General features: G+C 38.1%; 1 protein-coding gene across 1 annotated transcript in view; it reads left to right on the forward strand.

Annotated features, from left to right (window-relative positions):
* nfkb1 (nuclear factor of kappa light polypeptide gene enhancer in B-cells 1) overlaps positions 1-27,282 on the forward strand; it is a 38,585-nt gene extending 11,303 nt beyond the window's left edge. Inside the window, exons 6-24 of the mRNA XM_049467992.1 lie at positions 4,665-4,813; positions 4,961-5,124; positions 5,719-5,877; positions 6,832-6,936; positions 9,183-9,274; positions 9,856-9,994; positions 12,034-12,180; positions 12,297-12,392; positions 13,029-13,181; positions 13,967-14,108; positions 15,505-15,619; positions 15,759-15,960; positions 16,754-16,923; positions 17,392-17,494; positions 17,614-17,750; positions 18,777-18,837; positions 19,435-19,601; positions 20,906-21,041; positions 24,133-27,282. Coding sequence (XP_049323949.1) covers positions 4,665-4,813; positions 4,961-5,124; positions 5,719-5,877; positions 6,832-6,936; positions 9,183-9,274; positions 9,856-9,994; positions 12,034-12,180; positions 12,297-12,392; positions 13,029-13,181; positions 13,967-14,108; positions 15,505-15,619; positions 15,759-15,960; positions 16,754-16,923; positions 17,392-17,494; positions 17,614-17,750; positions 18,777-18,837; positions 19,435-19,601; positions 20,906-21,041; positions 24,133-24,260 — 2,565 coding nt within the window. The 3' untranslated portion in view covers positions 24,261-27,282. The remainder of the gene's footprint in view (positions 1-4,664; positions 4,814-4,960; positions 5,125-5,718; positions 5,878-6,831; positions 6,937-9,182; positions 9,275-9,855; positions 9,995-12,033; positions 12,181-12,296; positions 12,393-13,028; positions 13,182-13,966; positions 14,109-15,504; positions 15,620-15,758; positions 15,961-16,753; positions 16,924-17,391; positions 17,495-17,613; positions 17,751-18,776; positions 18,838-19,434; positions 19,602-20,905; positions 21,042-24,132) is intronic.
* Positions 27,283-27,758: the final 476 nt, after the last annotated feature.

The raw sequence follows: 27,758 nt of genomic DNA on the forward strand, positions 1-27,758 counted from the left end.
TTATATTTAAATTTCTTTTGTTTATTTGACACTCTTATTCAGAGCTCTTTAATGTAAATCATGTGACACAAGTGAGACAGTGTAGAGTTTGGAGTCTTGCCCAAGGACTCTTATTGTGCATTATTCAATATATGGACAAAAGTATTTGTCTTCAGAAATCAAGGTTAATAAAAAGTGTCTGGGCCGGGTAAAGTGGCTGGGCCGGGTAAAGTGGCTGGGCCGGGTAAAGTGGCTGGGCCGGGTAAAGTGGCTGGGCCGGGTAAAGTGGCTGGGCCGGGTAAAGTGGCTGGGCCGGGTAAAGTGGCTGGGCCGGGAAACAAATGGGGGTGTTCACAGGCCGAGCATTACCAAGATAGCAATGAACATCTGACTGGTGACTGTTGTCAGGGTTTTAATCAGTCAGTGACACACCTGTGTTTTCCGCTGCCAAGATAGAAATACGCCCTTTCTGATGTTATTTTTACAGCACAGGTGAAAGGTGTAAAAAAAATAGACTGTTGGAGGGGTGTAAGATACCAATGAGCATTACAGCGCCTCTTATCCAGGGTTCAAAATAAGGCCTATTGTGTATTAAATTCTAATACACTGACCTGTATTAAATCAGCTTAGTTTAGTCAGTGTCTCTGCAGGAAGGAAGGCGTGTGGGGGTGTGTGTGGGGGAGGGCGTGGTTGAGCAGTTGTGATTAATATTCTGTAGGTGATAATTTAAATGTGACACACATATACTACACTTCATTAGTCAAAGGCGTCTGTAATGGGGGTTCCGGTCTTGTAGTTCAGGGGTTCTGCTTCAGGGAGATGCGTGAGCGTGGTGGTTTTGTGCCTCAGTCTTGGTCAAATATAATTGTATAAAAGTTAAGTTTAATGCTTTATGACAGGTTGGGAAGCAATTGTTTACCACACCAGACCATCAACATGATCAGCTACACCAAATTGGTCAACCACCTTGGTCACACTGATGGACCAGCTATTAGCATAGGGTGAAGTTAATGTTAAAACTGGTGTTTATCTGGGGTTAATTCTCCCAGAAGAATGTGATGTAGGTTACAGTGCTTCTGTGCTTCATCCAACCAGCTAATGCTAAATAAAACACCACAGAGTGGTACGAGTGGATCAGATAGAGCAGCAGTGCTGCTGGAGTTCTTAAACACATCAGTGTCACTGCTGGACTAAGAATAGTGCAGCAACAGATTCAGATCTTCTGTCTCTGACTTTACTTTACTTTACTTTATCTACATGGTGTTTCAGCTACTGTAGGTAGGAGTGTGTAATAAAGAGAGAGGAGGATGGTGAGTGATTAAACACAGTGTTTAAAAACTCCAGCAGCACTGCTGCAGTATGTGATCCACTTACTGTACCAGCACAACATACACTAACACCTCATTTACCACCACTATCCAGCCTTCAGGCCCTTTTAGTTACTGTTTACCTTCAGATCTGAACATCTTGCAGTCACCAACGACAGAAATGGTGAGAAACGAGAGAAAAAAAAAGAGCGTGTGTGAGAGAGAGTGAAAGAGTGAGAGATGTTGGTGTGTTGGGAATTTCCTCACAGTGTCTCATTGGTAATTAGTAGGAAGTGTTGCATCTCTCTCTCTCTCTCTCTCTCTCTCTCTCTCTCTCTCTCTCTCTCAGCTCGCCTCTTCAACCTCAGACAGACTCAGACACGCAGCAGACACACACACACACACACACACACACACACTTATTTACCCACACACGTACTGTGCATTCTGTAGAGAGTAACTGAATCCGGGGCTTTTCTATCCCAGAGTTTTGTCTGAAATCTGCACTGTAATCAGTGGGCCGAACTTTGCTGAGTTATATTAGGTCCAGTTCAGCTCAGAACCATTTATTACCTCAAGCATGTTCCCCGGGTTCTTCTGCTGTGAGAATGAATTACTGACCATTCCACTTCTTTAAAATATCTAAAGCTATAATACTGTATTGCAAATTCTATATCAATCTTCCATTTAAAATGGGATAGAAATGGGTATTCTAGAGAAACATACAAAAAAATACAGTACTGTGCTAAAGATTTAGGCATCAAAGCACCACATATGATTTAAACAGATTCAAATAAACATCGATACAGTAAAACGTAACAAGGAATTCTCATTATTAACTATACGTAGGCTTTCTATATTCTGTGAGCGGAGCTGAAGAACAGAGTGTAGAGATTCCAGATTTCTCCTGGATGCTCCTCAGCCAGCATGTGTATATTATGTTCAGTTCTGTCAGCAGCTCACCTGATTTACCACGTTTATTTACCAAACCAGGTGTTGATTAATATGATGAGAACTAGAAATAACTCTATTAAACTCAGTTGAGGAGGAGAGATTAGGAGATGTTTGTTTTAAGGAAAACTTTAGCTTTTTGTAAAATTGCTGTTTGTATTTTTTTGTAATGCTGTAATGTGTTTTACTGAGATAATAAACACTTACTGCACAGATAAGAAGCTTTATCTTTACTGAAATTCCCACAGGTGCCGAAAACATTTGCACAATACTGTATATATCTAATAGTGGTGGAGAATAGAATCAGGCTTTGGTCTTCCTACCTACAACACAAATAAAACCGTTTTACTCACTGTCTAAACCCACCAGTGAACCAGCACAAGAATTCAGAGTTTTGTAAGTGATAAGTAAATATGGAAATATGGAAAAGATGATCATCATTGTCTTTTATGCAGATGTCAGCATCTATTGACCACTGCTGTGCTCTATTCTGCCTGGGTATGTTTCCCTGGAAAATAGTTTTTTTTTTACACCAAACCCACTCTGAATGACTGTTTGGCACCTCAGAATGCCATCTTCGTTTCTGTGTGAGAAAATCAGTTTGGTAAATTAGAAACAATGCACTGAAATGAACATTGTTGTCTGAAACAGAAAAATAAATTATGTCATACCTAAACACGGTTATTTACAGGTCTACATAAATTTTTGCCACGTTGAACCATTGAAAAAATGGTTTCAAAGAAAATCACAAGCTGACAAACCCCCAAAGCACTATTCTATAAACTATTCTAAATACACATTTACCTCAGCAGTGCTCTTTTGCCATAAATGTACCTCAGAAGTGCTATTTTAGTCACACATCTACAACACTTTTACATTTTAATTTTTCAGTCAGGACAAACATTAAAATAATGAAGAAATACTTTTTTTATGCTGTTTTAGGTAAAATGATTTTAGTGCATCCCTATAAGTCAGTGTAATTCTCATAAACCTGGCAGTATTGTAATAATAACAATAATTATTATTATTATTATTATAACATTCGATATTGTATTTTTTTTTCCATATCAGTCTGGTCTGTAGTGTATAATCAGCAGCTGTAGTATTTATAGCAGTCCGGGGTGAGGATGTGATGCTTGTGGTGGTTGATGGTGGTGTGGATGATTCACAGATCTTCTCAGGTCACTGAGCACTGAGACTCTGAGCAGCTCCTCTGCTGGAGCATGAGCTCAGGAGGTGGGCATGTTCAGGGGGTTTCCGGTATGTTCTCGGTTTAACCACGCCGCGGTGGGGGGGAGATGGTCCAGCTCCTGCAGAGGCGCCGCGTCCCTCGTGTCCTGAGACGGTGAGAGCTCCTCAGCGTTTCCGTGTAAAAAGGAAGCGCTAGTGTTATTGAGAAAGCTGCAGCGTGCGAGCGCGGCGGGTCTCGATATTGTTCGATATTGTCTTTGATTTGGCGCTGGGACTTTTACCTGAAGGGCACGCTTGACTCAGATCGGCCTGGAGAAAGTGCCGCTCAACCACATGTGAGAGCATCCATCAGAAGAAGCGTCTAACCGCAACAGTGTGTGAGTCAGAGCGGGCTGAGTTCAGTAAACAGCAGTAAACACCACGGCTAAACACTTTCTCTAACAGAGGATTAATCATATATATCAATACAGACCATCAGTTTATTAGCGTAATATTGATGATTAGTGTAGGCATAACCCCACAAAAACATAACAAAATAACAGCACCTTGTCTCAATCCTTAAACTTTGTATTTGTACTATAGAGTTTTAAACATACAGCTCTGGAAAAAATGATGAATTTATTTCATTTTACCAAATTGAAAACCTTTGGAATATAATTAAAGGGAAGGAAGATGGATGATCACAAGCCATCAAATCAAACTGAACTGCTTGAATTTTTGCACCAGGAAAAAAAAAAAGCAGCATAAAGTTATCCAAAAGCAGTGTGCAAGACTGGTGGAGGAGATTTATTTAGCTCTATATAGCTCTTATTTTAATTCCAGAGCTGTATTATGTAGTATAAAGTATAATTACTGTTTAATAACTAGGGACCTAAATCACACTACACTATTATAACTGTCTCTATTATTATGCCTATTATTAATACAGGGATTTTTAAGTCTTTATTAAGTGATTGACACCACTAATAAAAATAGAATTGAATTTTTTTTAACAATTGAATTTTGGAAAATATTTATAGTTTAAGCAGCTAAAGTGATGCTGTTGTTTTTGTTCTTGATAAAGCGCCACAAAATAAAAAAAAGTGCTGTTTGGGTATCGGTAGAGAATTTAAGGTACCACATCAGGATTTGGAATTTTTTAAAACAATACCCAGCCTAGTCCCAATACTTTTGTCCATAAAGTGCCTCTGTGTAACAAAAACAAGCTTTATATACTTTTCTTTTTCTCTTCATTAGATCTGTAATTATCAAGGTCCAGCGAAGGTCGTGGTTCAGCTGGTGACCAACACCAAACTGCCCCAGCTGCACGCGCACAGCCTGGTGGGGAAGCAGTGTGAGAAGGGCGTCTGCATCGCAGACCTGCAGCCCAAAGACTCCTGCATCAGGTCTGCACCCTGAAACTCTGAGTTTTACAGAATAATAAAAAAAAAAACTTTGGAGAAACATTTTGATTCTGTTGTTTATACTTGAAATGCTTCCTTGATTTGATTTTACAATTGTTATAATAACTAACAAGTATGTTCTGTGTGTAGTTTTCCTAATTTAGGGATCTTGCACGTGACTAAAAAGAATGTGACTAAGACTCTGGAGGACCGGATGAGCGAGGCGTTCAGGATGGCGTATAACTGTGGAGTAGTGATCCACCCGGAAATCGACTCTCTCCAAGGAGAAACACGAATTCCCCGAGATCTCACAGGTACAAGTCTCACCTGCAGCCATACAGATACTGTTAACAAGCAGCCATCAGTTTATAGACTGTTGTGTTGTTAAGTATTATAAAGTATCATAAGTAAGGTATCATCGGTATAACATGAGGAAATATCATGGTATTAGCCTAATTCCTATATAATAATAATAATAATAATAATAATAATAATAATAATAGTAAATAAGTAAATAAATAAGTTAATAAATAAGTAAATAAATAAATAAAAACAAACAGAATTACTAATATGCTTAAAGTTGTGTATGATTTATATAATGTTATAAAAATTTGAGCATGCTCTAATGGGGTGCCTAAATTTATGCACCTGCCTAATTTAGTTTAAAGAATTGTTGCACACTTCCTGTAAATCCTATAAACTTCATTTCACTTCTCAAAATCACTGTGTTCATCTGCTATATGATATATTTAACTGAAATTGCTGATCTGAACAATGATTTATAAAGAATAATCATGAAAATTATTAGCAGTGCCCAAACACATGATACACAATCCATATACATGTGTATAATCAGTGTGGTCAGTCTGTTTCTCATTGGCTGTTCCTGTATCTGGTTCTGATTGCAGAGCAGCACAGGATGCTGATCAGCACTGCAGCCAGTCACCAGGCTAAAGACATGGACCTGAGCGTGGTCAGACTGATGTTCACAGCGTTTCTGCCGGACGGCGAGGGCGGCTACACCCGCAGGCTGGACCCAGTCATATCCGAACCCATTTATGACAGCAGTGAGTGTCCCCAAGTTCTGTTTATTTCATTTATATTTATCACAAAAGTGATAAAATTCTCACCAAATGAATCGGTAAACGTAGAGCAGATGTCTGAGCTTAGTCTGGTTCTCCATCAGGAACACAGTCTAATGGAGGCACCATTTTCTATACATACACAAACCCTGGCGTTTTCACAGTAGCGTTCATTTTACGCACCCAGTTGCACCTGGCTCTGTGGGTTTGGTACGTTTGGCGAAGTGTGAAAGCTGTTTTAAAGCCTGGGAGCGATCCAGAGCTGCGTGTAAGGTCAAGGGATTGGTTCATTTTGCAATGTGACTTGCTTCGCTTTCCATCATTATATACTAATACAGAACACTTTGAGTTCTTGTGTGTGAAAACAAATCAGCTGCCCAGAATCGGTCCTTTACAGCTTTACAGACCTTCACTACCTGCATCAGCTGTGTTTAGGGTAGGGTCAGAGCTAGACTCTGCAGGGTTGGGCAGCTAAGGAGAATCTATAGATGAATGAAAAGGGAAAGAAAGAGAGAGATGGAGAATGAGGAAGGACAAAGGGATGAGTAATAAAGGAGAGGAAGCTAATGAAGCTTGTGGAGGAGGGGGAACATGTGTCCCAGTACTATGAACATTTACATATGTCAGAGCACAGTGTTCTCCTGGAATCATGTAATGATGAAAGAGTTTCAGTCAGTGGGATCAAGAATTGAAACCATCTCTCTCTCTCTCTCTCTCATTCTCGCTCTCTCTTGTTCTCTCTTTTGTTGCTTCCTCTCAGTGAAACTAGGCTCACTTTCGATTTCCACCTCCAGTTCTCCATCTTCTCTCTTTCGCTCCATCAGTACTGTTTTCGTTTTACTGTCCATCATCTTCCTCATCTATCTGAACATTAAATAAAGCATTAAAATGATTTAAAATAATGTTTTTAAAGTTGTCACTCTCGTTTTTTTTCTTCAGAGGCCCCGAATGCTTCGAATCTGAAGATTGTGAGGATGGATCGCACAGCAGGCTGTGTGACCGGAGGAGAGGAGGTCTACCTGCTGTGTGATAAAGTCCAGAAAGGTGAGGATTTGATGCGTCTTCATTTTCCACATAATGTACAGTGGTTTAAACATCACAAACAATTCCAAACACTCAATCTTATTGATACAAGAATAAATTCCAAGCATTCAAATATTCTTTAAACTTTCAAAACGTGCTGTACAGACTTTGGAATTTTAACTCCAAACTTCTGAACAGTGATTCCAATCTATTTAAGAATGATTTTAACCTTTGGAACAGGGATTCCAAACTTTTGAACTTTTATTCCACTGAACAATGATTCCAAAATTATGAATATTCCAAACTATTGTAAAACGAGTCCAACATATTGAACAGTGATACCAAACCTTTGAACTTTTATTCCAAACTATTAAACATTAATTCCAAATTTTTAAACATTATTTCGAAAATTTTGAACATTAATTCCAAAATTTGGAACAAAGATTCCAAAATTTTGAACTTTAATTCCAGACTATTGAACATTGATTCCAAAACATTTAAACTTTAATTTTGAATGTTTAAAGAATGATTTCAGACTTTTTTTTTTTTCAAGCAATTGAACTCCAAAAGTAATTCTTAACTATTCAACGTCAGTTCCAGTTTTTGGGGATGTGGTAATAAGTAGATAAGTAAATAGTGTAAATGTGATCTGTGTAAAATTGATTGTGAGAAGGTGAATCCAGGACAACGCTGGAGCTCTGAGCCTGAAGAAAATCCAACTTAACCACAATACAGAAACTTCCAGAATAGAGGTTTAGAGAGCCTCTCTCTCTCTCTCTCTCTCTTTCTCTTTCTCTCTCTCTCTCTCTCTCTCTCTCTCTTTCTCTTTCTCTCTCTCTCTCTCTCTTTCTCTTTCTCTCTCTCTCTCTCTCTCTCTTTCTCTCTCTCTCTCTGTGGTTGATGAACTTTAGAGAGTTCATGGAGAGGAAGGCTGTTCTGTTTGGATTTTTACCAGATGGGAATTCCCCTTCTGACATGCAAATGAGATCAGAAGGAAAGTTGGAGATCCTACTGTCTCTCTTTCTCTCTCTGTCTCTGTCTCTCTCTCTCTGTATAAGGAAGTTGAGAGTGGTGTGATATATCTGATGAGGTTCTGAGAGCTTTATCACTGTAATCTGGTTCAGCCTGAAAAGCTTCATTTTCCCCTCTGCTGTCGAGTATTACAGGATTACAGTGTTACAGGAAGGCTGTGTTTATTATCTCAGGATTCCACTGTGGCTCACTGTAAATTCATAATGATTTATTACATCCTAACAATTACAGATGCTCTGAAGTAGCATTATAGTCTTACATTTCCTCCTGTAGTGCAACTTTAATCATTAGTGCACCTCAGCAGTGCAGTTCTAATAAAAACATTTACATCAAATTTTTTCTCAAATGTACCTCAGCAATGCAAATTTGGTCATATATTTACCTCAGCAGTGCTATTTTGTAGCAGTAATATATTTACCTTAGCATTGACATTCTACTTATAAATTTACCTCAGCAGTTCAATTTGGATCATAAATTTACCTCAGCAGTGCTATTTTAGTAATACATTTACCATAGCAATGACATCCTAAATCTGTACCTAATACCCTAATCAATGCAGTTTTTGTTAAATATTACCCTCAGCAGTGTTTTTTTTTGTAATACAATTACCTTAGCATTGCCTTTCTAACCACATTATTCATCAGCAGTTAAATTCTAATTTAAGTTTACCATAGATAAATGTGTAAATGTAAGTTTAGTCAAAAATGTACCTCAGCAGTGCTATTTTAATAACAGGTAGGGAAGTGTGGGCCTGCTGCCACTGCTTTAAAACGATTCTAAATCATTGTTTAGTATAAATTCTTCTGTTTTATTGGTCTTTTCACATCTTTAGAGAAACACCAAGTGTGTTTTTTTTTTTTCTCTCGCTATTTTGAGCCGAATAATTTTGGTTATATATTCAGCGAAATATTCAGTGTATCCATTCTGATAATGATGTATGACTTTTATATAATATGATATACCATTACTTGAATATTCCAGCTGTCTGTATGCAGTTTCTGAAAGAGCTTCTGTATCGCAGCTTTGTCTTCAGCTTGGAGGAAGTCAGCATCGCTTTGAATAATGATTGACAGGATATTCAAATTTGAGAGTGTGTGTGTGTACGTGTGTGTGTGTGCAGTCAGCTGTAGGAGGATGTGATGTTGTCCTGTTTCTGTAGAACAGCAGAAATGTCAGGTCTCTGATTGGCTGTTATCAGCGCTGAGGTCATTGTTTGTGTGTGTTTGTGGTTGTAGATGATATTCAGGTGCGTTTTTACGAGGATGACGAGACGGGAATCGCCTGGGAGGCGTTTGGAGATTTCTCTCCTACAGATGTTCACCGACAGGTGAGTCAGTCCCAGCCGTACAGTGTGGACAGAATCCATTTCATTACCATTCACAAGGTGCCAATTTAGCTCGATATTCCAGTTACCATTACAGGTTTTAATCAGATATTAAAGCGATTTTTATTGTATAGTTTATTATGTAATTATATAATATAACATTCAACCTACCATTATTAACAATATTAGTATTTACATAAAGAACTAACCAAAGACAGTTTTTCCCCTCATTATTATGTAACATATCCTTAACACAATTTACAGTCACCTCCAAAAATATTGAAACAATAAGACCAATCCCTTTTTTTTGCTGTAGACTGGGGGAGGATGCTGAGTGAGTGTGTGCTGGGGGCAGGATTGGGATAGGGGGTAGAGCAGGAATAGAGTTCAGCATCCTCACAGCCTGATGGATGGAGCTGTCTCGCAGTCTGCAGTTATTCCAAAGAAAAGCAGGATAATGTATTTTAATGCCATTTATTTAAAAATGAGCTTTGTTTGGGTGGATGATTGACCTCAGAATACAGTATAGCTCTTGTATTTATTTTTATTTATTAATATTTAATTGAATTATTATGCTCGCACAGTTTGCCATCGTCTTCAAGACGCCTAAGTACCGCGACCAGAACCTGCAGAAGCCCATCTCAGTGTTCGTCCAGCTCAAGAGGAAATCCGACCACGAGACGAGCGAGCCCAAACCCTTCACTTACCACCCGCAGATCATCGGTGGGTACAGATAACAGCTCCCCAGATTATATACTGTAGATACTCCTGTTAGTTATGCCACCACAGCTATGAACAAGCGCTGTCTCTGCTGCTCCATGCTGTTTACACACACAGTATGTGCAGCATTCACTGCATGTTCCATTGAAAACACTGTTTAAGAGCACAACGTTTCAGAGTTCTGTGATACAGCAGCTTCACACTGCACAGTCAGACAGCTCTGACCAATCAGAGAAGACGATGTGCTTGTGTGGTTTATTGGTGCACATTTTTGGTGCGTTTAGGTTTGTGCATGTGTGCAACCAAACCAAACAGAGAGAGAAACGCTCCAAATAAACAAGCTCATCAAATTAATCTCACTAAATACATTACTTATTGCAAAAAAAAGTAATGTAAAAAAAGATGCACCATTTTAAACAAGATAAATCAATTAATAGAAAAACACGTTTTTATAGTAACTTAAATAGAAACGTATGAAATGTATTATTTATTTATTTTATTATTTAAACTTTACCATCATTGCAATAATTACCATAACATAGAACATAGATATAATCTATTCACCATCATTACCATTAATTTCTTTTGTAGCATTATGGCAATATTTATTTAAAAAAAATACAAAGAAAATTGTCTTTACCAGTCGGGAAACATGATATGATATGTTTTTGGGTTCTCCATCAAATGCAAAATGTTCAGTTTTCAGTTAATATGGGTCTAAAACATAAATAAAGCATGTAAACATTAAAAAAATAAATTGATAAGTATGAAAAAAAAAAATCATCCTGAAAAATAAGAAAATCAACCCTTTACTGCTCTTTACTCAACCTCCTCAACCCAGTCCAACACTCCAGCCACCAGCGTTTCATCATTACAGATAAATATGGAAATCTCCCACTGCCACACTCCACCACAGCTTACCCCATAACAGGCTTTTACCATAAAGAGCTCAGGTAAAATACACCCCAGCACTTCTCTTACCTTCATCTGTCCACCTTCAGGTAATAAATGGAAAAACTCCCACAAGCTGTCAACCTTTCATCTGGTACCTGAAGATCGAGTGTGGAAAATGTTTCTCCTCCACCCTCGTAATGAGAAATGTGTGAAACCACATTTTTGATACGAAGCAGCAGAGAAGAGAATGCCCACGCTGGATAAACAATTAATACCCTGCTGATGTGGCACACCAGTACCATTCTTACAAGCTTAAAACAGCAGCTATGCAAATATATACATACAGCTCTGGAAAAAATAAGAGACCAAATAAAAATGATGAGTTTCTTTGATTTTACCAAATTATAAACCTCTGGAATATAATCAAGATCATTGATGATCACAAGCCATCAAACCATCAAACTGAACTGCTTGAATTTTTGCACCAGGAGTAAAGCAGCATAAAGTTATCCAAAAGCAGTGTGTAAGACTGGTGGAGGAGAACATGATGCCAAGAAAGAAAACTGTGATTAAAAACAAATATTGATTTCTGAACTTTTTTCGTTATTTCAGACATTTCTCATTTTCTGCAAATAAATGCTCTAAATTACAATATTTTTATTTGGAATTTGGGAGAAATGTTGTCTGTAGTTTATAGAATAAAACAACAATGTTCATTTTACTAAAACATAAACCTATAAATGGCAAAATCAGAGAAACCTATTCAGAAACTAAAGTGGTCTCTTAATTTTTTGACTGTTGGTATACGGTGAATATTTGAGTAATGTTCTAATGTATATTATGAGAAGCAGGAACTATTCAACTAAATAAAGAAGAAATGGTGGTCAGTCAATACGAAACAAGAACTTTGGAAGTCCATCAAAAACGTTATTATTATGATGAAACTGGCACTCATCAGGACCGGTCAACATCAGTCAACAATGCTCTTATTTCAGTGATATTTCTATACATCTTAGGTTGTCCAGAAATGCATGTGTAAAGTGTGTTCTACTGTAGGCCTGGCTCAAAGAGATATAAGCCAATGACATATTGATTCTTTAATCGGATTTAGTTATTGATCAGAATGTTTTGCTGTGTTGTTTGAACAGATAAGGAGGAGGTTCAGAGGAAGCGGCAGAAGACCCTGCCCAACTTCCCGGACTACGGAGGTGCGGGAGGAGGAGGTGGGGGCATGTTTAGAGGAACCGGAGGCGGTCCTGCTACAGGGGGCGGGCACGGTGGAGGAGGAGGTGGAGGTATGTTCACAAATTAAAGATTGGCCTCAGTCTTTGCACTTGTGCAAATGATGAATTGTTGTGAAAAATGAACAAAATGAAATTAAACCTTTACATCTTTTTTTTTTTTTTTCCAGGCCACTACTACCAGGGGTATTCTAATTTCAACAACTTTAACTCTGGCTACGGTTTTCCCCCCGCCATGGGTGGAGGCGGGACCAGCATCAAGCATGGTGAGTTAGTTTCATTTGTCAAATCTGATCTCTGAGATTTGAGTTCCCACAATTCAGATTTTCTGACCAAATCCGACATATTTAGTTTAGGCTGTTCACACTTTTTAATATCTTTTTAAAGTGAAGTGTCTGAGCTGTTCACGCATTGTAAAGCCCAATTTATACTTCTGCGTCGAACCTACACCCTACCTCGATACACACCTCTCTGGAGATAACTAGTAACTATGCTTCGCAGACAGCTGTGATTGGTCCACCAGGCCTCGATTCCCTTCCCACTACAGAGCGAAGCAGAGCCACTGACATGCGCACGCAGAGGTATAAACATGCTACTTTGCGTAGCGCAGTCTCGCTGGATGCGCGAAGCCTATGGCGTAGGTTCGACGCAGAAGTATAAATTGGCCTTAAGTGGAATGCATATGCAGCAGAGCAATGCTTCACAGGTGGGTACTGGGAAACCCACAACTGATATTAGGAATAGTGCCATTAATTTCAAGCAGTGTGTGTGTGCATTTGCACATCTTCATCAGGTGCAACAGGTGCAAGTTAAAGTAGTTGAATAAATGCATCAGACACATCAGACATTTGGACACATGGCTTAAAAGCTCAGCGTGCTGCTCTCGCCTGCGTCTCCTGCAGCGACTCGTGGGCCTGTGGAAGACACTGATGAGGACAGTGACAGTGACCTGGATGATGATCAGGGTTCAGCAGGAGCCGTCCAGGGCTATGTCCAGTCTGGAGCTGCTGGGGTGGATGAGGGGAGCGAGGGCTCACAAGAGCTCAGGCCTAAAGGTGAGGTTTTGTGTATATTTATGTATGTTTTAATTTCTATTTATGTAGAATAAATATACAGCTCTGGAAAAAGTTAACAGACCACTTCAGCTTCAGTTTCTGAATCAGTTTCTCTGATTTTGCTATTTATAGGTTTATGTTTGAGTAAAATGAAAATTGTTGTTTTATTCTATAAACTACAGACAACATTTCTCCCAAATTCCGAATAAAAACATTGTCGTTTAGAGCATTTATTTGCAGAAAATGACAAAGATGTAGAGCTTTCAGACCTCAAATAATGCAAAAAAAAAAAGTTCATATTCATAAAGTTTTAAGAGTTCAGAAATCAATATTTGGTGGAATAAAACTGGTTTTTAATCACAGTTTTTTTTTCATGCAACTTGGCATCATGTCCTCCTCCTCCACCAGTCTTACACACTGCTTTTGGATAACTTTATGCTGCTTTACTCCTGGGGCAAAAATTCAAGCAGTTCACTTTGGTTTCATCCATCGTCCTCTTGATTATATTCCAGAGGTTTTTCAGTTTGGTAAAATCATAGAAAATCATAATTTTTAAGTGGTCAATTTTTTTTTCCCAGAGCTGTGTACAGTATATATGTAACTGTTAAAGCTGATTATTGATTATTACTGGTCAATGCTAATGTTGTCGTGACACTCCGACCAAACTGACGCCTTTAAATCACCACCTTCAGTGCAATTTATCACAGCTCTTACATCCTTAGTGACTTTACACCCACATTCTCTCACCTCTTGTGTGTGTGTGTGTGTGTGTGTGTGTGTTGCAGAGTGTGTGTTTGAGCCTCGGTTAGCTGAGCTGGCGGAGAGACATGCCTGCGCTCTGTTTGATTATGCTGTGACCGGTGACGCTCGCAGGCTGCTGGCTCCACAGCGCCCCCTAATGTCCACTCAGGATGAAAACGGAGACACGTATGTATCACATCCTTATCTTTTACTCTACACACATTAAATCCCATCGGATCTCACATCACATCACATCACATCACATTACACCAGTCTCAGCCTGCCGGTTCTGGGCTGATCTGGACCCAGCAGTAAAAGAGCACCCCCTGGTTTTAGTGCAAGTCCTACACAGACCCTCCTCTCTTTTCTCTTCATTTACCTGAGAAAGACTCTCGGATGGTGGATCCAGGTGTGTTAGATGAGGGTCAGAAGCACTGCCAAACTGTGGCTCAGAATAAGGCAGGGTTTTAAGTGGGGAATCCCCTGAGATAAAAAATAAAAAAATCTGCGTTTGCATTAAAGTCCCTGAAATACATTGAAAAAAACTGAAAGCAGCGAGATGAAAGTGCTGTAATTTAATTAGTTTAATCATTTGATAAAATTATAATACAAAAATGATTTTAAAAATAAAATAAAATAATAATAATAATATAGTGTAGCTATTTTGGAGGTGGTAAACAGTCATCCAATATCAACCATAAAGGATTTTGTATTATTGGCTTAGGTTTGTTTCTTCATGATCTCAGACAAACTTGAACTTATCAGCTGTTCTTCACATTTTTTCACAATTTCACAAGTAATAAACCAATTCAACTATTCATTTACCTAATAAATTGAGTAAAATCTTTTTACAATGACTTTCATTGTAAGATTTTAGCATCACAATCATGCACAATCGTTACTTCTCAGGACATGCGGTGTCAAATAACTGTATATATGATCATGTATAATTTTCTATATATTTTATATTTTTATATGTGTGTGTTCCACAATATCACTGTGTGTGTCCTTTTAATATTTTCTTTACTGTGTTATATGTGTTTTTGTTTTCCCAAAATAATTTGTTTTACTATAATATTGGAATTAATCCGTGCTTTATTATTATCAATACGTGTTGGATCACTGACTTAATCTGACTTAATATATATATATATATATATATATATATATATATATATATATATATATATATATATATATATATATATATATATATATATATATATATATCCATTGATCTGAAACAACTTGACAAGACATGACAAGAAAAGACGAAACACTGAGTAAACTCAGTACAGAAGATATATACAGTGAGAACTTGTGCCCGGAACAGTGGGCAGCCGTTACATATATGATTTACTAATGCATCTAAAAAAAAATAATATCATTGAAAGAATATCAGCCAATGAAAACCTGAAAATCAGTGTCTCAGAAAATTAGAATATTATATAAGACCAATCGGTACTTTTGGCAGTGTGGGCAGTGTGCCAAATCCTGCTGGAAAATGAAATCTGCATCTCCATAAAACTTTAGACTTGATAATAAAACACAGTGTGTGTATGTGTGTATTTATTACCTGCAGGGGACTCCACCTGGGTGTGATCCACAGTCAGACGGATGCAGTGAAGACTCTAGCGGAGGTGATTTCAGCTATTCCAGGAGAGGATGTGCTTAACATGAGGAACGACCTGTATCAGGTACAGTTTCCCCCCTGTAAACTCACCCTTTCACTCTAATACTGTAATAATGTAATATATCATCACTTCATTCACACACATAAAGCATCACACAGTAGTAGTAATGTGTGTAAGACTGACGTATGGTCTCCTGTCTCAGACGCCGCTGCATCTGGCGGTGGTGACTCAGCAGAAAGAGGCGGCGGAGGTGTTACTGACGGCCAGAGCAGACGTCGCTCTCACTGATCGCAACGGAAACACAGCGCTGCATTTAGCAGCCCAGCAGAAAGAAGGAGAGATGGTGCGGTTACTGCTGCACCACGACAACATGCTGGAGATGACCAGCGTACCCAACACAGCAGGTACAGCATCACACCCACACAGCCAGCCTGGCACCGTACACTCAGGGTGTGCTGTAAGGGTGAGCTTTCAGTGAAGTTTCTCCAGCACTAAGGCTGGGTGCAGCAGCATTAGCATTAGCCGCTAACCACAGTAAGCGCTAGCTCTTTCACCATTCAGCGGTGAGTATATTAGACTGTAGTCTGTATGTGTACTGTGTTAACACTCAGGGTTCCTCAGTGTACCGCAATTGGGCGGCATTTACTAGCGCTAACCGCGACTGGCTAATCACTTGCTAACCGCGGCTAGCGCTCACCCTTGGACAAAATGCTGGAATTCCAAGCTTACTGTACTGTAGCTTACTTTAGCTTACTGTAGATTCTTCTAAGTATCACATTTATCTTTGAGGACAGATCTGAACACTCTTGGTATTTCATAATTTTAATCTCAGTATCTTAATGAGGGAGAGTCACCTGGGATAGTTTTCTCAGCGTCTTGAAGGAAGGAGTTTCTGGAGGTGCTGAACAATAGCTGCTGCTTTTCCTTCATGCTGTGAAGCTCCAGCTCATCCCAATTAAATCACCTCAAATCACCACCTCAGTTCATCAGGTTTAGATCAGGGGATTAATGTGGAGAACAAACACTTTTTTACTATTTACTACGTAATTTTATATGTGTCCCTTAACTGTTTTCATGTCTTTAATATTAATCCACAATGTAAAAAATGCAATAAATAAAGAAATATAGAACACACTGAATGAGAAGGTGTGTCTAAACTTTTGAGTATACTTAAATATACATAATGTTTATATGTAGGTCTGTGTCCGCTGCACCTGGCTGTACTGGCTAACAGTCTGAATAGCGTGAGGGCGCTGCTGGAGGGCGGGGCTAGTGTGGAGATTCAGGAGCTCACCTGTGGTCGCACGCCGCTTCACCTAGCAACCGAACGTGACAACGTGTCCCTCGCAGGATGCCTACTGCTGGAGGTAGTGTATGATAAAAAACTGAAATGACATTGATGTAACAACTGCGGTACAATCACCTAGCAACACCATATCAACCAGTTATCTAACTGCATTGCAACTTCTACTAAGTAATACCATAGGAACCACCTTGCAACACAGTAGAAACCAACAAGTAACCAAACAGAAACAACATAGCAATTACTTGGGACACCATAGCAACCAACAGGGTACTAAAGCCTCCCCTGTCTCCCCCAATACTTATCCTCTTACTCTAATACTGTAATCAGCTGCCGGAGCCCCGAGAGAGCACAATTGGTCTTGCTCTCTCTGGATGGGTGCAGTAGATGGCGCTCTTTTGCTTGTGGCTGTTTAAATTGTGGAGAAAATGGGGGGGAAAAAAGAGAAATAAAATTATATATATAAAAAAAGACAGCTAAGGCATACCAAAACTGTTTAATTACAAAATTGTGTGTGTTGTTTTTGGCGCAGGGGGATGCTGATGTTGACAGTGTCACATATAATGGCTCCACCCCTCTCCACATCGCAGCGGGGCGGGGCTCGCTCAAACTCAGCGCTCTGCTGGTGGCGGCAGGTACAGTTCAGTGCTTTCATTAACATTAACCTACAGTAGCGTTAGTGTTCAGCAGTGATAGTGTTCTTGTAGATCATTTTCACTGAAAAACCTGCGTCTCTTCTTCTTCTCTCTCTCAGGGGCGGACCCTCATAAAGAGAACTATGAGCCACTGTTCTTCAGAGACGAGGAGTGCTGCACCACAAACGAGGAAGAGCAGGAGGATGAGGGGTATATACCAGGGACTACCCCGCTCAACATGGCTGCATCTCCTGAGGTCAGATCACGCTCTGTGGTCCATAAAATTATGTATTGTGTGGTGGCATACATTTTAAATAATAAATGTTGGATTTTCATGGTTTTAAATTTTTAATTTATCATAAAATGTGATCTGATCTTGACAGATTGACAGATATAATGTGTCTAAAATAAGCCTGAAGCTTGTGAAGGAGCGCAATGATATTGACAATAATTTGTGGACAGATGAAACTAAGATCGTACTATCGCTGACCCACATAAAGTGGAATAAAAATGCACTGCACATCATCAAAAGTATGGAGGATGGAACATTATGATTTTGGCCTACTTTGCTTCATCAGGACCTTGGGAATATTGCATTTATTAAATGATATAATAATATGAGAGTATCTGTATGTCAGCTGCAGTTGGGTAATGCAACAGGATAATGACCCAAAATACCGGAGCAAGTGCACAACTGAATGGATTAAGGAAAAAAAAAATACTGTTTCTTGCCACTTTATACTGTATCATGCTAGATTATGTTAATTTCATGTACTGTAAATTGTTGCTGTCATGGAAAATAATATATCTAAAAAAAAAAAACAGCATCTTTACACTTTAAATGGAAGTCAGTGTGCAAATATTTTAATCTAAATCATTTTTGAAAAAGTTCTCTTGGTCTATTAATCATGATAATCTGACATACATAAAGAACACCTGAGAGATTTGCGAAAAGTGAAAAATGACCAAAAACTTGCAAATTGCAAGAATAAGAGTACACATTATTTAAAGTACACTTTTCATGAATTTTAACCAAATAATTTGAATACGTTTTATTAAATAGTTGTATTAATAATAAAGAAAAAGTAACATTTAAATACAAATGGAAATTAAGAGGATTGAGTAAAAATAAATTAAACACTAAAATTGATTCAATGTATAGTAAATAATGAAACAGGACTGCCACCTTAAAAAACAATTAAATGATCAAATTCTGTTTAATTTCACAATGAACATTCTGTCGCTGTGTTTAACTCTGTTTAATGTTCTTTTTTTTTTTTAGGTGCGGGAAATTCTGAATGGTAAAAAGTACCAGCCCACCACCGTCTTTGTACCTCCACAAGGTAATCAGAGGACAGGAGGACCTCATCTTCATCAGCACTGATTTTATTATAGTGGGGGTCAGCAATTAAATTTGGCCAGTTATTTTCCAAGCCATTACTTGGCTACCAAAAATTCTGTTTTGTAATGTGATGAAGTGTTACAGACTAGTAGCTCTTCAGCCCAGAGGGTTGTTAAACGCAATTGCAGAACATTTGATCTCAAAGCAGGTAAACCCAAGAAAAAAAAAAAAAAAATCACACAAAAAAACACAGCGCTCCCTATGCAGAATTAAACGTGTGTCGTCAGGGTCGCGGTCCAATACACTACCGCTGCCTCCGCTAGTGAATTGGGACATGGCTAGGAAAAAACGCCCTTATAAGAAGGTAGGGAGCCCGAGAATGGGTGGAAACTAAAGTCACGGCAAGCACGACAGAGAGACAGGGAAGGGATGTAAACAAAAGCTCACCAGAGAAGCATTTTATTATTTTCATTTTCATTCATAGGGGCCGCCTATTGCTGACCCCTGTATTATATTTTATTTGGGTTTATTTTAATGTTATATACAGTTAATAACAGCTCTGTGTGTGTGTGTGTGTGTGTGTGTGCGTTGTTGGCAGGAGACATGCGTAGTCTGAGTGTGGAGACGAAGCGGGCGCTGTGCCAATGTCTGGAGGAGTCGGTGGGTGGGTGGGAGAGTCTGGCACACGCACTGGGACTCGGCATCCTCACCAACGCCTTCTGCCTCAGCCCCCGGCCCGCCTCCACGCTGCTGGATAGCTATGAGGTAGTTTTACAGCTGAGCAGTGATGGGTTCACTCGTCACTGAAGGGGAATTCCACCCACTGTGCCGAATTTCCATAAAATTCAGTGGCTGAAATGTAAACAATTCAGTTATTGTGGAGTTCTGAGAATTCCATATCCCATAATTCCAGTTCTATGTAAAACTGTGGCTGTATTTAGGCTGTGTACACAACATAATCCACCTTTAATGTGTTTTAATTTCTAGTATTATAATAATATATCTGATAATAGCACAGAATAAACAGCTGATAGCAGTGTTTACATATCTTTCCACCAGCCTCCTCAGGTTGCCAGATTTAAACAATGAGGAAGCTGTAGACTACAGTAGATTATTATCACAGACCTGAAGATCTGCAGCTCTGCTGTTACTCACTGTATCACTCTGTCCCTGCTGATTTCTGATCTGCAGCTTAAAGGGGAATTCCACCAGTTTTTCAAAGTTTTTCAAGTTTCCATATAATTCAGTGGTTGAGATATAAACAGAACGGGGCTTTAGAGTGAAGCGCTTCATTTTACAGAATCCTACTGACTCACTTTTCTTAAAAACAGTGATGAAGAAAACCAGCGGTCACCACGACTCTACCACACCAAAATATATAACTGCATACAATTATACAAATATAATAATATGTATTAGTTTTAGATCAAAATTAGATTCTAAATCATGTTTATTCTATTCTTTAGAATTAAGCGTTTTACGCCAGTCCATGCTGAATAACTGTATTTACTTTTCATTTGTCTAAACCAATTTTCATTATATGGAAATGCTGAAAAATCATGGAATTCCCCATTAAAAAGCAATGATCTTTTAAAAACCCTCAGAGTTTTTCTTTTAATAAAATATTTCATGTGCTTTTGTATATTTACTGTATATTTTACTATAATACCATTTAATAATGCAGAAATTGTCAACAAAAAATATTTTACTTTAACAGGCATTTTTGAGAATGCAGTGTTAATATATTCATGAGAATTATTTTGCAATATTTATATATTCATATTTATTAAAACAATAAATAAAAGCCTCTTATTTTATGTGCATTTGATTGTTAGTATTAAGCATTAATGCGGCCAGATTATTAATATGAACATATCAGTATAAAACTTATAAAAGAGTATGCAGATATTTACGCTTTATTCCAATTTTTAAAAATGTAATTTAATTTAATTTATGTTTTTAATTTTTTAATGTTTTTATTTTTTCATTTTTAATTTTAAATGGCAGTGATGTGATTTGAGAGTTGTAGTTTTTAGAGTATATCTGAATGTGGGATGTGGTGTTTGCAGGTTTCGGGTGGGACGGTTCGAGAGCTCTTATCAAGTCTGAGGAGTATTGGTAACAGAGGCGCTGTCAGTATCCTGCAGGAACACTGTGTGTGTGAAGAAAACAGCGACAACACACACCTCACCTACACACCGCCTGGTAGGAATCACCTGTTTAATTAATATTAATGTTAATAATAATAATAATAATAATAATAATAATAATAATAATAATAATAATAATAATAATAATAATAATGTTACACTGTGGTGTATTGTATTTGGAAATAAACATAACCTCCTTATATTTTAGTTAAATGTAAGGTAAAATGTAAAATATGAAAATCACTGCCACATAAAACAGTTCTTTAAAGGTTCTTCTATATGTAAAGATTTATTTAGTTAATAGTTTAGAGTTTTCACTGGACTTGAAGAGCTTAAATGTCCATATAAAAAAAAAACTGGAAAAATAAGTGTAAAGGTGTTCTAAACATTTGATCAGTAATATAAAATATATGTCCGAATGCGTGTAAACACTCTTAAAGAATGCATGTATTTTAGCTTATTTTGGTTGCACGTGTTGTAAATTGCAAATGATAAATACAGTGTGTCGTAAAGATATCTGTAAATATTTTATTTGTATTGATTTTAATGGGGTTTTTTTTGTTTACCATATTGCCCAGCAGCTCTATTAGTGCGTGATTTCATACACCAAGAGTGTTGGCTTTTATACTGTTCATGTTGATGTATCGTAATTGTATAGTATCAACTGAAATTAAGACATATATCGTAGTATAGTATGTTTACCACATCAACCAGCAGCTCTATCGGTGCGTAATTTCATACATCAAGAGTGTTAGCTTTTATACTGTTCATATCAATATATCAGAATTGTATTGTATCAACTGAAATTAATAAATTTATCATAGTATAATGTATTTACCATATCATCCAGCAGCTCCATCAGTGCGTAATTACATAAATCAAGAGTGTTGGCTTTTATACTGTTCATATTGATATATATCGGAATAGTATCATAGCAACCAACATTAATACATATATTATATAGTATAATATGTTTTCCAGATCACTCTGCAGCTATATCTGTGCGTAATTTCATACGCCAATAGTTTTGGATTTATTTTGTTCATATCGTTATATATATATATGAATTGGATCGTATTGACCGAGATTATTAAATATATCATGATAGATAGATTTTAGGCAATACCGTCCAGCTCTATACAGCCCTATATACTGTGTCAGATTAAAGTCTGATGATCAGTTTGGTGTGCCGTGTCTGTGAGCGTGAGTGATCTCACTCTGCCCTTTACGTGTGAGAGGAAGAGCAGCAGGTCTGGTTTCAGGAGAACGTTGGTTTAAATCCCCCGGATGAGATCATCATGTTGTTGTTGTTGTTTATTAGTGCTGGTGTTTTCAGTAACGCAGAAGTGGCGTTCTGTAGTATAGCGTCGTCACCTCGTCACCTCGCGTGAACCGAGCATCAGCCGGGCAGCACCGGGCTTCCCCTCACCGAGGGACGGCTGATTAACACACACACACACACACACACACACACACACGCACTGTAGTTTCTGTACCTCTTATTGTATGCGTGTATGTGTTTGTGTAATAAAGTGTGAGACAGAAAGAGTGAGAGAGAGAGAGAGAGAGAGAGAGAGATGACGGCACTGTAGTAAAGTAGTAAAGTGTGGGGGGGGGGGGAGGGGGAGGTGGGGGGTTTCCCAGGGAAGAGGAAGTGAGATCCCCCTGCAGCAGGAACAGTGTGTCGTAGTGTGTCTATAGTGTGTGTGATTCAGCCGCTCAGGTTCTCGCGGGGTTAATCTGGATGAGGGGAAAGTGTTAAAGAGGCGGAGGGGACTTCTACTTCTTCTTCTTCTTCTTCTCTCTCTCTGTTCTGTTCTTCTTATTGTTGTATAGTAAGAGAATAAGAGAAGTATCAATCTGACTAACTCTTATTCTTACAGTGTACAACAATGATAAATAGATTAAAAAGAGCAACACAAGTATTTAAGACTCCCACTCTCCTCCTGATTCATCAGTTCTGCTGAAATCAAGGGTATAATAATAATAATAATAATAATAATAAGAAGAAGAAGAAGAAGAAGAAGAAGAAGAAGAAGAAGAAGAAGAAGAAGAAGAAGAATGCATTTTATTCAATAGGTGCCTTTTGTCACTCAAGGACACTAAAGAGTCCTATTCTTTTGGCAGATCCTCTCTACAGAGAGTAGACAAGCAGTGTGTGCCTTTTTTCAGCAGTGGGTCCAACTTAATCTTAGTGGCTGAATAAAAAAAAATATATATATATAGTATAAAGTTATTGTCCACACAGTAACATATTCTAATGTATTTCCCTGTCTCTCTTTCTCTCTCTTTCTCTCTCTCTCCATCTCTTATTTTCTGTCTCAAATTTCTCTCATTCTTGCATTTTCTCCTTGTGTCATCTCTTCCTCTCTCTACTTTTCCCTCTGTATTCCTCTACCTTTCATTTTCTCTATCCTCCTTTCTTTTTTTCGTGTTCTATATCTCTCTCTTCTCATTTTACTCTCCCTCTCTCTCTCCCCCCTTTTATTTTCTCTCATATTTCTCTCATTCTGGCTTTTTTCTACCTTTCATTTTCTCTCCCTTTTCTCATTTTACTCTCGCTCTCTCTGTGCCTCTTATTTTCCCCTAATCTCTTTTGTTCTTGCATTTTCTCCTTTTGTCTTTTATTTTTCTTTGTCTCTCTTGACCTCTGCTCTTTTCATTTTTTAATCTCTCTTTTTCTCTCTCCCTATTTGTCTCATTTCTCTGGTTCTTGCCTTTTTTCCTTTTGTCCTCTCTTCCTCACTGTACTTCTCCCTCTATATCTCTCTACGTTTAATTTTCTCTGTCCTCCTTTCTTTTTTTCATGTACTTATCTCTTTTCTCTTCGTTTACTCGCTCTCTCTCTCTTTACCTTTTTATTTTCTTTCCCTTCTTTAATTTTACTCCTACTCTCTCTGTGCCCCTTACTCTTTTGTTCTTGCATTTTCTATTTTTGCCCTTTATTTTTTTATGTCTCTCTTGACCTCTGCTCTTTTCATCTTTTACTCTCTCTCTCTCTCTCTCTCTCTCTCTCTCTCTCTCTCTCTCTCTCTCTCTCTCTCTCTCTCTCTCTCTCTCTCTCTCTCTCTCTCTCTCTCTCTCTCTCTCTCTCTCTCTCTCTCTCTCTCTCTCTCTCTCTCTCTCTCTCTCTCTCTCTCTCTCAGGTCGGGTGGAGTGTGAGGAGGGGATGCGGGAGCTGAAGTTAGCTGCTCTGGATGAGGGAGGAGTTTGTGACAGTGGGGTCGAGACGTCCTTCCAGAGGCCGAGTTTCAGTCTGGCTGATTCGCTCTGAGGAGAGCTGGACCTGCGGCTTCATCCTGCCGACCTGCTGCAGTCTGACCCTTCATCTCTTCAGTTCTGAACCCAAAATACTGACCCTGATGCTCACCTTCGCCCTCACCTTCATCCTCACCTTGACGTTCAGCTCAGGAGCCCCCCTGCACCTACCCCACGTCCCTGTGGTCCCCCCGGGGCTGATACGACCCCTCTGAACCAGAATCATGATTGGCAGAGACCGCTGTGGAAGCTCTGGGGAAGCCACACCCATTATGCAGATCACAGGCGGCCGATCCTCATTGGTCGAGGAGCTCTTTAGTTGTTGTTGTTATTTTTCTCAGTATATGCATTTTACGATGTCCGCTCTCGTTTGAACGTGTCCCAGTTATATGTAAGACTTTTATTTAATTGTTGGCTTGTATTTTTGTTTTTTATTCTATGCGTTTTTTGTTTTTATGGTTTGTATGATTTTTTTAAAAAGCTAAAGTTAGACTTTGGTGATTTTGATGACATCACCTGTAATGCATTTGTAATGCGTTTATCTCTCGTTATACACAGAAGATGAGGCAGGTTATGGTGTGTTTGGGTTGTGCTCTGATCATTCTCCTAAAAAAAATAATGTTCTTTAAGTGACAGAAAGAACAGAAAATGTATGCAGTATTTGGGTATAAAACAGTAGTTTTTGATGCACTACTGTTAATCCTGCTCTAAGACCAGGCTAATGTTACCTAGGTCTGATTAAATCAGAACCTGACATATCGTAGATACACACACTCCTTAAAAGGAAATCAAGTTTAAAAAAATATATATTCCAGTATGAGGCATGTCTGTTGGTCCATATATTAGGAAATATATGTACTGGTGATGGCGCAAATGAACTGAAATCAGCCATAATGTAAAACTATATATTACACTCATAGGAATGGAATAGTTTTAGTAGTAACTTATATTCACAGTGAATTTATACATTTAAGTATAATGTTAATGTGAACACATTTATATATTTAGACTTTTTTAAAAATAATTTGAATGTAATAGGAATCTGGAAGTTGTTCCTTACATTGCATTCAAATTTGATTACAAATTAACCTAGATTTGAATTTGAAATAAAATCTTCTTTTATTGTTTTTTATAGATCTGTAAAGTTGCCAGAAACCTTCTTTATTTTGGAGATACGAGTAACATGCAAGTTTTTGCATGTTATTGATGATTATACACAACCTTAAACAACAACACAGCTGTGACTCACCGTCTTCCTGTGTATAAACGAGTGATAAAGATATTTGCCTAGAAATTTGGAGTGTAATTTTGGAATATTCAGGAATATTTGATGTTATTTTATGTTATTTGATGTATTTTTTTTTTTTTAATGGGTTTTAAGTGAATCCTGCCTCAGGAATTCTGCACTCCCGGACTGCGATTTGGAACACAGCCGCCCTGGTTTTGTGTCGTGCCTCGATGAACTCAGCTGGTGGCCAAAGCTCTGCATCTGTAGATCACTCCTGGACCTGGACGAGCTTTAGTTCTCGGAGCCTCTGGACCAGTAGCTTCGTGATTTTAGTATTTTTGAGGGGTGAAGGATGTGTGTGGAGCTGCACAGAGGCTCTGGTGATCTTCATTTATCTTCTGGAAGCTTCTCGCTCTCTCTCTCTCTCGCAGGTCTTCCCTCTCTCGCTCTGCACTGGTTTTATATGTGCAGGTTCTCTCGGTTCGTGGTGCTAAATGTTGTAATGTTATTATGAGGAACCGTTGATGATGATGATGATGATGATGATGATGATGATGATGATGATGATGATGATGATGATGATGATGATGATGATGATGATGATGATGATGATGATGATGATGATGATGATGATGATGATGATGTGAGAGAACCTTCTCCTCTACCCGAGTGTATTTCATAAGCTGTGAGAGAAACTCCATGTTTGTTAACATTGTTTAGTTTTTTTTTGTGTTAACAGATACACACACACACACACACACAAATCTCTCCTACCTAAAATACTGGAACATTTACTAGGACTCCTCCTACAGCTCTGCAAAAAAAGAAAAAGAAGAGATCATTTAAAAAAATGATGAGTTTCTTGGATTTTACCAAATTTAAAAACCTCTGGAATATAATCAAGAGGAAGATGGATGATCACAAACCATCAAACCACCAAACTGAACTGCTTAAATTTTTGCACCAGGAGTAAAGCAGCATAAAGTTATACAAAAGCAGTGTGTAAGACTGGTGGAGGAGAACATCATAAAATGGCAAGATCATAATAAAAAAGCCTGGCAGATCTTTAGGGAAACCTTCAGTACCATACATACATTCATTCATATATTCATATTCATTGAGCATAAATTATGTGTGTTAATTTTTGAGTCACCATGGTTTTCTGTAGATTTTCTGTGGATTTTTTTCTATAGGAAGAGGAAAAAAACATTCTTAATTTTTTTATAGAAGTTTTTGCAAAAAGTCATTTTGGAGCGTTTCTCTTCTTCTGTTAGTCATAAAATTATGATGCAATCTAAAGAACTACTACTATTCATATAATTCATATACTAAAAGAAAATTGATTTAAAAAAATACATATATTAAATAATCTGCCACTAAATAAAGCCTACTCCAGACCCCTGGATGAATGTGTGTATGGACCCCTGCTCTTTAATCCAACACTCCAATCCCAACACAGACTCCCAGTACATTACATTACTGTTCTCTCAGTGTTTCTGCCTGTTTCTCAGTGACGTCTGAGGGCTGAGGAACTCCAGCTGTGGCACCAATCAGACATATCAACCTGCTTTAAGCTCTGGACTGTTTAACTGACCCCAAACACACACACACACACACACACCAAACTCTCCCTCAACTATAGCAGCAGCGTTTATACTGTATATACTGTATACACTGTACATTTACAGTATACAGTAAATACACAGCAGCACAATCCCACTGAGAAGCCTGAACCAGATGTTTGATTGCTTTGAAATGGGTTTCATTGTTTTTTTGTCGTTTTATAATAAAATTGTTTGTTGTGCTCTGATGATGTTTCACTTCTTCATGCTTTAAAAAAATATATACAGCTCTGTAAAAAAAATAAGAGAGCACTTAAAAAAATATGAGTTTCTTTGATTTTACCAAATTTGAAAACCTCTGGAATATAATCAAGAGGAAGATGGATGATCACAAACCATCAAACCACCAAACTGAACTGCTTGCATTTCTGCACCAGGAGTAAAGCAGCATAAAGTTATCCAAAAGCAGTGTGTAAGATTGGTGGAGGAGAACATGATGCCAAGATGCATGAAAACGAAAACTGGTACAAAAAAAAACGACTTTCACTAAAACGTACTTTCTTTTATTGTACCTCAATATAAAGTACAGCCCCAGAGACAAGCTTTGTACTCTTTTTAGGCAAAAGGCAAAAAACACACAATAACAATAATAACATTATTTTCAATAGTTTTCCCACAATTTTACCAACGCTGGCATACTTATAATGCATATTACAAATCAAAA

The sequence above is a fragment of the Astyanax mexicanus genome, chromosome 19 (genome assembly GCF_023375975.1).
Source record: "Astyanax mexicanus isolate ESR-SI-001 chromosome 19, AstMex3_surface, whole genome shotgun sequence".
NCBI classification, from domain to species: Eukaryota; Metazoa; Chordata; class Actinopteri; order Characiformes; family Acestrorhamphidae; genus Astyanax; species Astyanax mexicanus.